General features: G+C 46.2%; 1 protein-coding gene across 1 annotated transcript in view; it reads left to right on the top strand.

Annotated features, from left to right (window-relative positions):
• LOC139386501 (chromodomain helicase DNA binding protein 7) overlaps positions 1 to 12,912 on the top strand; it is a 77,488-nt gene that overhangs the window by 12,404 nt on the left and 52,172 nt on the right. The window contains exon 2 of the mRNA XM_071132074.1: positions 5,330 to 7,336. Coding sequence (XP_070988175.1) covers positions 5,507 to 7,336 — 1,830 coding nt within the window. The 5' untranslated portion in view covers positions 5,330 to 5,506. The remainder of the gene's footprint in view (positions 1 to 5,329; positions 7,337 to 12,912) is intronic.

The following is a 12,912-nucleotide window of genomic DNA, read 5'->3' as shown; positions in this document are numbered from 1 at the left end:
GCGTAGATTTAAGAAAAAACTATGTGTAGCCTATAATTCAAATGTTGTAAGATTACTAGTCTATGTTGTATTTTAGCTCATAGGGCTGGCTCAAGTACCTTATAACTGACGGTTATGCATGAAGACTGGAAAATAACCGTAAATATATATCAGCTTAGATCACAGTGCAGTTATCATATTGTAACCTAGCCTGTTCCTCTCCTATTATTTAAATAAAAATGTCTTAACTTTAGGCTACTTTGGTGAATCTGCGAGGCATACAAGACCTTGCGAGATACAGATTACCCAGACCTATGTGCACATTTCTTACTACTTGCCCACTCCTTGCTGTCCCTCACACTGCCTCGCCTGCTCTTTCTTTTGGCTAATGATGCGGGTGTGTGTTCAGTCTGTTGTGTGTAGAATATCGTAGCCAATTCATTGAGGATAGGCCCTGCTTTACTGATGTTGTGAACCATTGCAAGATACAGCATTTCATTGTGATATACATCTCTTGATTGCTGTTAGCCTGTTACGGCTGGGGGTTCCGCTAGCTGAACGTTTCGAGAACATCCAGTGAAATTGCAGAGCAATTTCTTTTATTTTTACTTTCATACAATCACAAGTGCGATACACCAAATTAAAGCTTAATCCAGCCACAGTGTCAGATTTCAAAAAGGCTTTACTGCGAAAGCAAACCATGCTATTATCTAAGGACAATGCCCCATCAAACACATGACAATCATATTTCAACCCGCCAGGCGCGACAACTCAGAAATAACGATATAATTCATGACTTTGAAGATCTTCTGTTGGCACTCCAATATGTCCCATAAACATCACAAATGCTCCTTTTGTTTGATTATTTCTGTCATTAAATCTCCAGAATGTCCATTTATTTGGCGCGTTTCATTCAGAAAAACAACGGTTCCAACTCGCCCAACATGACTAAACATTATCTAATAAGTTACCTGCAATCTTGGTCCAAACATTTCAAACAACTTTCCTAATACAACTTTAGGTATTTTATAACGTAAATTATCGATAAAATTTCTGACGGAATAAACTGTGTTCAATAGCGGATAAAATGAAAGTGGCGCTTTCGCGCGCCCCAAACACAACAGTACACTACACTCAATCCTAGTTCTGAGTAGGCATACTTCTTCATTACACAAAAGAAAAACATCAACCAATTTCTAAAGACTGTTGACATCTAGTGGAAGCCCTAAGAACTGCAACCAGATGCCTCAGAAATCTAGATTCCCATGGAAAACCTGGTCACCTAAAAAAAAAAAAATCCTGGATGGTTTGTCCTCGGTGTTTCGCCTGCCAAATAAGTTCTGTTATACTCAGACATACATTTTAACAGTTTTAGAAACTTTAGAGTTTTCTATCCAAATTATATGCATATCCTATCTTCTGGGCCTGAGTAGCAGGCAGTTTACTTTGGGCGCACTTTTCATCCGGACGTGAAAATACTGCCCCCTACCCCAAACAGGTTAAATGGGCCTTGTTCATGGTTCCGACTCTGTCTGCCTAGTTGGCCGACCTGCCTATACTGTGCTTCTCCCCTCTTTCTCCGTCCCTCGTCTACGAAAGATGCAAGTGTTTGTGTTCTCGGAAGTATGGCAACTGATCAGTCTCCTCCGTTCCAAAAATACTGAATCTTAGGAGTTGATTTCTAGAGACTCCAGAAATGTGAGTCGAGTAATCAATTATTTTGGAGTCTTCTCTCCACCAGTTGGAAAAATGGCAGAGCAAGACAAGCAACAGCCACAAAGTCCTTTATGGCATTACTATGAGAAGTTAAATGAGAAAGAAATGCAAACTTTGCGAGGTGGAATTGAGGTACAGTAATGGTAGTACAGGTGCAATGCTTGACCATCTGAAAGGGACGCATTGTGACAACCTAACAGTTGCTGGCAGCTGTGTGAATTCACATGGAATTTTGTGCATTTTATCGTTTTAACAGAGAACCAATAACAAAATGGCGTTATAAAGAAACATTGTCCATTTGTCACATGCTTAGGACACCCGCAATGGCTGCCTGGTATTGTGAAGCAATGTCTATGGTAATGTAGACTTGTCATTCAGGTTATGTTAACTGATATAGCTCATTCACTGTAATGTTTTTTGTAACGTCAGTTGAGTTGAATCGGTATATCACAGCACGTTTTAGAAAATGTTACTTCCTGCTTTGCTCCTATGGTACACTCGCAATATGCCATCATTGACTTGAAATGGGACTCCCGTTTGATTCATTCTACTACTGTGGCAGCACGTGCAGTCAGGAGACGAGAAACGATGCTTAATAAAAAATAAAGTTTTGCTATTCTGACAGTTATTATGGTTCCTGCTGTAATTTTGTCTGCTCAATTATCGTTATCCAAAATTCCATGACCGTCACAGCCCTAATATCTGTTACTATATCTTTGTTACTGCATAGGCCTACATGGCGGCCGTGGAGTGTGAGTCTATTCGCCACAATAAACAGGAAGTCTGACAGCTCCAGGCATGTCACGCCACTCCACTCTCCGCCACATTGGTGGCTAACTACGGATGTGACATTACGCACGCTTCCTACTCAATCATGTTTCGTCACTCACTCTTTCTCTCTCTCTCTCGCGTGTGCACGCGCTCTCTCTGTGTCAACACTCCCCGCTGTGTTGTGGTTTGTCTTAGAGATCTGTTACAGTTTGTTCTTTCTTCATCTAGTGAGTTGCCCAGCAAGTTTTTATTTGAATTCCCTTTGCGGTTGTTGCTAAAGCAAGTTTGTTGTGTTGCAACTTGCGAGCATCATTCTCTTCCTTCCCTTTGCGATGTCTTTCCTTTTTGAGTTTGAGAAGGGGAAATTCAGTTTCTGAATTGTTTTGCGAAGGCTTACCAGTATGCTAATGTAGCCTTTTTGAAGAGTTGCTGTTTAGCAGGAAATTGCTTCCCCTCTGCTCATTGACTAGAAAGGTCAGTGGTAGTAGTGCGTGGGGCTGATGCTAGCAACCATGTGGAGACGCTTGAAAGAAAGAGGAAAGTTGGGGGAGGGGCAGAGGGAGGAGGAGGGGATTCTCTAGTGGGGGAAGTGAAGTGTTGAAGTTTCGGGGACACATTCCTCCTCCCCACTCGTGCACCCAATCTACATAATAAGTACTCACACACACACACACACACACACACACACACAAGCCTACACTATCCTCTTCACATACTCAAGCTTACACTAGGACCCAATTTTTTTGCCTGATTTAGTTCTAATTTTTCCAGGGGTCGGTTTTCCACTTTTTTTCTTAGGGCTCAAAATCACAACCTTGAATGTTCTATTTATTTATTTTTTAAAGTCCACAACATTTTTAAAACCACATCAGGAGACTATTTCAGAGGTCTGGGAAATGTAATGCAAGTGCACACCAGGAAGAGCCATTGTTTGGTTAAGCGGTGTTGCTGTAACGCTCATGTGATTGCAGAGTTTGCAAAACAAATGGCCACTGGATTGACGCAAATCATGATGGCATTCTGCCAGGTAGGCATAGGTTACTTTGGCGTTAACATTTAAGTGAGGTTTTCGGGAAAGCCTTTTCCATCTCTACCAGAAGAAGGTTATTACCATCATCACAAACTTTAGAAAGTTCCATGAAAATACAAATCACTGACTCATTTTCTTGTGATTTACTTGGGTAAATTAATGCTTTTTCTAATAAGTCCAATAGATTCACTTTATTTCCTACTAAAATCAATAAATGTAATATTGTTGAATTCCGTTTTAATGTCTGGACTCCGTAACGCTGCTTTCATAGGGCCCTACTCCGCCTCAAGCCTAACCCACACATGCCCACACATAAACACACGTCACGTGTTGAGTTGGACACCCAATCCCTTTGCTAGCTCTCCTTTCAGCCTGGTTTATCTCACACCTCCATAATACCGCCAGCTCATCTGATTAGAGCTCAGCGGACGCGCAGGCTGAGGACACGCATGATTAGGGGATACACGATATAGGCGTAAAATATAATTGCGTTTAAAAAAATGAATAATAATAACTACAAAATATTGCTATTTTATACTTGGCTAAACTTTTGGAACCATAAAATTAGAATGATCATTCTAGTTTTGTGGTTAGAATACAGTGGGAATACAGTTTTGTTTGGCATGACAATGTAAGTAAGGGAGATGGTTGTGACGGAGTAGGGAACCAAATTGTTTTTCAGTGTTTCCCAGGGGACCCTAATTGAGATTAAATAGATGGGTACATTCAAAGATGTAAATTTATCTTGCCTTTCCCCCTCTCATTTAAGAACAAGCTGCACAAGCAGTGCAGATGTATTTCACCACTGGTACCTGTATAAGAGCAAAGGTTTGCCAGCAAGATAAGTGGATTTAGCTAGCCAGCTAGTTAGTGATTACCTTAAGGGTCTAACATGTTTTCTAGGCACATTTGCAGCTTGCTAAGACCAACCAACTAGAGTTTTGCAGAGAGAAAGTTACACAAACAAATAGTATAAAATAGAAACGTGGATTTGTATAAAGAAGCAAAGTGGAAAACTGAGTTATTGTTTCAAAATCAGTTGACTGCTCACTGTTTAGTCAGTGCATGCAGAGTGCAGCTCGAGCACCAGGAACTGCCTGCTGGAGTGACGGGGGTGGGTCTTGTGTGTATGGGATTGGGCAGTTTTGAGCGAGAACTCCGTCAACTTGAGCAATAAATCTAAAGTTTAGAAAAGGCACGAGCCGGCTGTGGAATTTCAAAATGTCGCTGCTTCTGGTGGTATGGATGTTGCACATGTCAGTATTGCGATTTGTATTAATATTTTTTTATTTATTTGTGCAGCCCCACTCACTGGCGATGCACCCAGAAACACACACAAAATATACATGTATGCACTCACTCTTACACACTCACTTTGCCCCTCTCTCTCCTCTGCCCAACAAAACACACACACGCTTGAGCAGGTGGCTCCCCTCCTTGTATTCTCACATCTGCTGGGCTGATCTGGCAGCTGCTGCTGTTTAAACACCCCTGCTTCTGCCCAGGCCTTTGTTCTTTTCCAACCAACAACCCATTCTAAAGAATGAATGAGTTTAGGCTTGGTGTGTGTGTGTGTTGGAAGAAAATCTTTTGTTTGAAAGTAAATGGAAGCAGAGGTGGGGTGGGGGATGGGGATGAAAGGGTGGGGGGGGGGGGCGTTTACAACTGATTAAACTGCTAAACATGTGCCACTTAAGAAATCTATTTCAGTTAGGAGGTTAAAGAACAGGAGTGGCGTTGCACAATTGACCTGATATAGCTGATTCTAATGTTCCTATCTCTCTCTTCCCCTTCTGTCCTCTTCCTACCGCTCTCCTCTCTCCCTCCCTCCAGGTCCCATAACCTGGCTTTGCCTGACACTGCGTTCTCATTCTCTGAGAGAATTAGGGAAATATGGAGTGACATGCTGCAGATTAGTTAGCGGATTAGCGGCTTTGAGGACATCCACCTCTGTGTGAGCGCAGATTCCCTGGAGCTCCGCTCCCCCCAGCCGCCAGGTCCCCAGCAGCCATGGCCGACCCAGGGATGTTGAGCCTGTTCGGGGACGACGCCAACCTGTTCTCGGACGGGCTGGAGGGCCTGGGGGACTGTGGCTTCCCCCAGGGCCAGCCCAACCCCATGGGGCAGCAGATGCCCCACGAGCACCAGGGCTACGGTTCGCTCTCCTCCAACTCCCTCCACCACCCCTCGCAGGCAGTTCCCGGACAGCCAAAGATGGGCCACCCATACGACCCCTTCGCGGGCTACGAGCAGCAGCAGGGCCGGATGTTGGGCAACGGGCCGGCCGTCAACGGCATGGCGTCCCCACATTCGCGCTACCACAACAATCCCCAACAACCTGGAGGGGGGCACCACGTCTATTCCGGGGCGCAGGGTGACGGGCGCGGCCAGCCATTCCCTGACGGAGGAGCCGTGTGGGGCCCCCAGGCTGGCCCCGGGCAGGGACTGCCTCCATTCCAGCAGCAACAGGCCGCCACCCAGGCCCCCTCCCACCAACAACACGGCCCCTCAGGGCCCCAGGGCCACGGCCACCAGATGGGCCCCTACATGGGCCGAGCCGACTATGCGACCATGCAGGGCCACTCTGGTCAGACCCAGACGCCCCCTAGGATCAACCACTTTCCCCAAGGTATGGGCCAGGAGCCCAGCCACTACATGGGCCTTGTGGGGCTCCAGCAGAACCCTAGCATGACAGGTCCCCCCATGCGCCACCCAGCCCAGCAACAGCAGCCTCCACAGCAGCACCCGCAACCGCCTGCCCAGCAGTTCCTCCACCGGCCCAGCCAGGAACCCATGGCCTCCCACACCCCTCGCTTCCCCCACAGCCCCTCTCGCCAGCAGCAGGTCCTGGCCGGGAGGCCCCACCAGAACATGGGGTTCAACATGCACGGCCAGGCAGCACCCCCTGGTGCTGTAACCAGCTCAGGGCAATACCCCCCATACTCCCAGTACGGCAACCTTAATCAGGGATTAGCCGGCAGTGCAGGGATGAGTCCCGTCATGAGCCTGAGCAGCACCAGCAACAACAGTAACGCCATGGGGCCAGCCCAGGTCCAGCGCTACCCCAACGTAGGTGGACCCCCACAGCGCTACACGGGCCCCCAGGTACACCAGCAGCCTGTCCACCCCAACCAAATCACCGGACAGCCCATGCACCCTTCCCAGCCCATGCACCCCTCTCAGGCCCAGGCCACCCCCCAACAGCAGCCCCACCTCCCCACACCGCCTCAGGGATCCTACGGCTCTCCCCCCTCCATGTCCCCAATGAGGGGCATGGGAACCCCTGGGGGCACACCTCCGCCTCAACAGGGCCGCCCCCCGAGTGCCGGCCTGGCTCCAGAGGTAGGGGGCTACCCAGGAGTCCCACTCCAGCCCCCTAACCCCATGGCCCCCCCTCAGAGAAACCCCACTCCCATGGGTGCTCAGCAGCCACACCCCCACCTGCAACACCACACTCAGCACCCTTCACACCCGCAGCAGCACCCCCACATGCCCCCGGGCCAGCAGCTCTACCCCGGCATGCCCCCTAACCAGCGAGTCCCACTCGGCCAGGTGAGACCTCCAGGTCCCATGGCCCACGGTGAGCCTACCGGACCCCAGGATCAGCGGCTGCTCCCTCTCCAGCAACAGGCTCCCAGACCTGGGCAGCAGCTGCAGCCTCCTCCCATAGCCTTCCAGCAGCTGCAGCAGGTGCACCCCGCCCAGGCTGCTTTGCCCCCGTCGCAGGCCCAGACGCACCTGGCCGGCCCCCACCACCAGAACTCTCCACCCAACCAGCCACCCTGGGCGCCACCGCCACACCAGTCGCCTCCAACCCCCCAGAAAGTGCCTCACATTCAGGTGAGTTCCCTTTGATGTGGGTTTTTTTGTGGGTTTGTTTTCATGTGCGTGGGGTATTTGTGTGTGTGTGGGGGGGGGGGGGGGGGGTCTGTGACATTTAAAAACTCAGTGGTGCTCTGGGTGGAGGTTGAATGGGAGTTTTGAGGTGTGTGTGGGAAATGGATTTTTACAGCGGTTTGTTTCCTCTCCACTGCATATCCTGGCCCTCCCCAAGACCCAGGCGCCACAGTACTAATCTCCTAACCCCCTCCCATCCCCACCCCCTCTCTCTGAGGGGGAATACTCCCTTCCTGCTCTCTAAGCATCTCTCTCCTCCCCGTCTGCTCTCTTTCCGCCCGCTCTGCTCTCTATTCCATCCTCACTTCCCTCTCTTGTTTGTTTAATTCTCTCTCTCGTTTTCTGCCCCTCTATCTTTTACTCTTTCCCCCTCTATCCCTGCACCCTATCCTGTTGTTTTCCATGTCTCGCTCTTTTCTCTCTCTACTCTCTGTGTGTTTGCCTTGTCTGTCTCGAAGGACTCATGCGTGAGTTAATGGTGTACAGCAGGATGTGCCCTGTCGGGAGAGAGAGAAGAGGGGAAAGGGGGGCAGGGGAGGATAGGGGGGAGCCAGTGGGGAGTGGAGGTTACCAGCTCTCAATAGTTTGCTGTGTGTGTGTCCTGGCTTCCATTAGCTTGTTTTGTGCTCAAAGCCTCTTTCCCTGCTAACCCATTCACATACAATGGCCGCCCTGTGGCAGCACACACATCCAACACTTAGCATCTCTATTAGTCCTCTTCCTCATCCACACCATCACCACTCTCCACTCCTCCTCTTCCCCTTTACCAGCAGTGGCCCCCTCGCCCCATCCCCCTGGTACCGGGGACTCCTATTAGGGAGTTTTGTGGTTGACATTTAAGATGTCAGAGTTAATTTGCCCAACGCGAATGACCTAGTTGTTAGGCACACAGTTAAGCCTCATAGCATTGCTTCAGTCCCTGGCTACAAGAACGTAACCCCGTTATGTTAGGCTGGCTGAGGGAAATGCGCCCGAGGACGTCAAGACCATGATGGCGTTATTGTTCCTGTGGTGGATCTGATCCCCCCCCCCCCCCCCCCGTTCGCAGTAGCAGTGTCTGGCGCTTCAGCTTTCAACTCTGCATCACTACTCTCTAATATGGTAATAGGGTTCCTGACAGTCAGCAGCTCCTTTAGCTCCCAGCCGTGTCTGCCCTGGCTGCTGTAATATGGTTATGCAGGGTCCGATATCGCGACCAGAACAGTCGTGTCTGCGGCCGTTTGACTTGGCAGTGCGACAAACATTTTTAATTGGTCATAAAGTGTGTTTTTTAAATATATTTTTGTACCTTCATGATTTTTTTTATTATGATTTATTCAAACAGTGATGTGCAATTGACCAAACATAAACCAACTTTCTGAAGTGCGCATATGGTCCTGTAGGTCTACCACTTTGTGTAGCTGTTAGGCATTCGTTAGCATTGCTGACAGTCTTTGTGTGGATGGAAATGCAATTTAAAACAATACACTTTTTTAAAGAAGCAATCCAGTGACCATTTTGTTTTAAACTCAATCACAAGTGCGCTACAGACAAAGGCGGTGCGTCATAAGCTAAGGTTCCCCTAAAGTAAATGTAATTAAATTGTCAAAATGATATAGCCTAATTAGCCTACAGTTAATTCAGAAAGTATTCAGACCCTTTCCGCCTCTGTCTTACGTTAGTCTTATTATTAAATGGATCTTCACACTACACACTACCCCATAATGACACAACGATAATTGTTTTTTGGTCATTTTGGCTAATAATAAAAATAAAAAATACTTAAGTATTCAGACCCTTTTCTGTGAGACTTGAAATTGAGCTCGGGTGCCTCCTCTTTCCATTTATCATCCTTGAGATGTTTCTACAACTTTATTGGACTCCACCTGTGGTAAATTCAATTGATTGGACATGATTTGGAACCACCAAGACTCTTCCTAGACCTGGCCGCCTGGCCAAACTGAGCAATCGGGGGAGAAGGGCCTTGGTCAGGGAGGTGACGAAGAACCCGATGGTTACTCTAACAGAGCTCCAGAGTTCCTCTGTCGAGATTGGAGAAACTTCTAGAAGGACAACCTTCTCTGCAGCACTCCACCAATCAGGCCTTTATGGTAGTGGCGATAATCAAGATTCTCTGGTCTGATAAAACCAAGTTTGAACTCTTTGGCCTGAATGCCAAGCGTCTTGTCTGGAGGGAACCTGGCACCATCCCTAAGGCGAAGCGTGGTGGCATCATCATGCTGTCAGAATGTTTTTCAGAGGCAGGGACTGGGGGACTCGTCAGAATCAAGGGAAAGATGAATGTTGCAAAGTACAGAGATCCTAGATTAAAAACCTACTCCAGAGTGCTCAGGACCTCAGGATGTGGTGAAGGTTCACCTTCCAACAAATCAAATGTATTTATATAGCCCTTCTTACATCAGTTAATATCTCAAAGTGCTGTACAGAAACCCAGCCCAAAACCCCAAACAGCAAGCAATGCAGGTGTAGAAGCACGGTGGCTAGGAAAATCTCAAAACCTAGGGAGAAACCGAGAGGAACCAGGCTATAAGGGATGGCCTGTCCTCTTCTGGCTGTGCCGGGTGGAGATTATAACAGAACATGGCCAAGATGTTCAAATGTTCATAAATGACCAGCATGGTCAAATAATAATAATCACAGTAGTTCTCGAGGGTGCAGCAAGTCAGCACCTCGGGAGTAAATGTCAGGTGGCTTTTCATAGCCGATCATTAAGAGTATCTCTACTGCTCCTGCTGTTTCTAGAGAGTTGAAAACAGCAGGTCTGGGACAGGTAGCACGTCCGGCGAACAGGTCAGGGTTCCATAGCCGCAGGCAGAACAGGACAACGTAGGAGTGGCTTCGGGATGTCTCTGAATGTCCTTGTGTGGCCAAGCCAGAGCCCGGACTTGAAACCGATCGAACATCTCTGGAGAGACCTGAAAATAGCTGTGCAGCAAAGCTCCCCATCCAACAGAGCTTGAGAGGATCTGCAGAGAAGAATGGGAGAAACTCTTCAAATACAGGTATGCCAAGCTTGTAGCGTCATACCCAAGAAGATTCAAGGATGTAATCACTGCCAAAGTTGCTTCAACAACGCATTGAGTAAAGGGTCTGAAATACTTATGTAAGTGTGAGATTTCAGTTTTATATGTATATTAGCAAATATTTCTAAACCTCTTTTTGCTTTGTCATTATGTGGAATTGTATGTAGATGTGTGGAAAAGCAATTTAATAAATTTTAGAATGAGGCTGTAACATTACAAAATATGGAAACAGTCAAGGAGTCTGAATATTTTCTGAATGCACTGTCTAAATGTTTGTTGGGTTTCTACATTTGAAAACAAGGATGGTCCAACTTGGGCTACCATGGAGATAGTCAAGCCTTCCAACTTCTCCTGTCTTGTTGTTGTGCTCCCCAATGCCAATGAACCTCTGCACTCCATATTTTAAATTATTTTGTCAAGAACTTCCTTAAAATCTCGTCCCAATTCCGAAATCACTTTAGCCTGAAACATGCAATTTGCTTCTCCCCATTTTATGTTCTAATTGTCTGTTCATCATCGCAGATTGACACCGTTTTTTCAGTTCTGGCATAGGAATGGTCTGGTGTTTATTAGTGACCTATTTGTTGATAACACATTTGTCTCATTTGATATTCTGAGGGTTGACCATAATGTTCCCACTACTTTCTACTTTGCTAAAAATAATTTCCCTTCATTTCCACTCGAGCCCTCTAATTGTCCAGTTGAGTGGTGCTCAGATCTTAACATGTATCTGAAGGGCACAATTTCCAGATTATAGGACATAATACAGAACATTTATCTGCCTTCCTGGGCAAATACAAAATCTCCATGGGAGCAAGACATGGGTGGCAAGCTTTTTGTTCGAAAATGTCTTATTTATGTTAGTGCGTTTGGTATACATATCCAAACTCTCATTCTCTGGTCAGCGTTATATCGGACAAAAAGTTATATTACCGGTCGAAGAAACATTTCAAACTGATTACAGAAAAAATCGTTAGGATGTTTTTAACATATAGCTTCAATAAAGTTCCAACCAGAGTACTCCTTGTCTTCGTGAGCAATGGAACGTAAGTGACTACCACAAGGAATAAGCATGATCAGAAAATGGCTGACTGCCAGACACCTAACTGATTCTGCTATCATTCACTCCCACAACACCATAGAAGTATCATTATAATTTCTATTGTGCAACATCATTAATACCTCAAAGGGATTTCATTGGGGACTCTGGTGAATACACACAAAGCTCAGATTTCTGACTTTCTGTTTTGATTTCAATTCAGGATTTTTGCCTGCCATATGAGTTCTGTTATACTCAAATCATTCAAACAGTTTTAGAAACTTTAGTGTTTTCTATCCAATAATAAAATGCATATATTAGCAACTGAGACTGAGGAGCAGGCCGTTTACTTTAGGCACCTTATTCATCCAAGCTACTCAATACTGCCCCCCAGCCATAAGAAGTTAATGCAACCGCTGTGTCAGATTTCAAAAAAACTTTACTGAGATATCGAACAAATCAAACCGTGCAATAATCTGAGTACAGCCTTTAGACAACAAAGCAGCCCAAAAGATACCCGCCATATTGGGTAGTCAACATTACTCAGAAATAGCATTTTAAATATTCACTTACCTTTGATCTTCATCAGAATGCACTCCCAGGAATCCCAGTTCCACCATAAATGTTTGATTTGTTCGATAATGTCCATCAGTTATGTCCAAATATCTTCTTTTGTTAGGGCATTTGGTAAACAAATCCAAAAGCACGCCCAGGTCGCGCCGAACGTCGGACAAAACGTTCAAAAAGTTCCGTTACAGCCCGTGAAACATGCCAACCTAAGTATGGAATCAATCTTTAGGATGTATTTAACTTCATTAATGTTCCAACCAGACAATTCCTTTGTCTGTACAAATGAAGTGGAAAGTAGCAACCTTTCACGTGAGCGCGCCAGACCACTCACTCAAAGAGCTCTTATGAGCCCCTCCTTTAGAGTAGAATCTTCAAAACAGGTTCTAAATACTGTTGACATCTAGTGGAAGCTTTGGGAAGTGAAAGATAACTAATATCACCCTGTATCTTCAATGGGGGCTGAATTGGAAAGACTGCAAACCTCAGATTTCCCACTTCCTGGTTGGATTTTTCTCAGATTTTCACCTGCCTGCCACATGAGTTCTGTTATACGCACAGACATCATTCAAACAGTTTTAGAAACTTCAGTGTTTTCTATCCAATACTAATAATAATATGCATATATTAGCATCTGGGACAGAGTAGGAGGCAGTGAAAATGCTGCCCCCTATCCCAAAAAGGTTAAACAATTAAAAATATATATTTTATATTAGATTCTTCAAATAGCCACCCTTTGCCTTGATGACAGGTTTGCACACTCTTGGCATTCTCTCAACCAGCTTAATGAGGTAGTCACCTGGAATGCATTTCAATTAACAGGTGTGCGTTGATCATTTGTGGAATTTCTTTCCTTCGTTTTTGAGGCATTCAGTTGTGAAAAGGTAGTG

Source organism: Oncorhynchus clarkii, chromosome 28 (genome assembly GCF_045791955.1).
Source record: "Oncorhynchus clarkii lewisi isolate Uvic-CL-2024 chromosome 28, UVic_Ocla_1.0, whole genome shotgun sequence".
Taxonomy (NCBI): Eukaryota; Metazoa; Chordata; class Actinopteri; order Salmoniformes; family Salmonidae; genus Oncorhynchus; species Oncorhynchus clarkii.
Note: the sequence above shows the minus strand (reverse complement) of the source record. Positions and strands in the feature narration are given on the sequence as shown.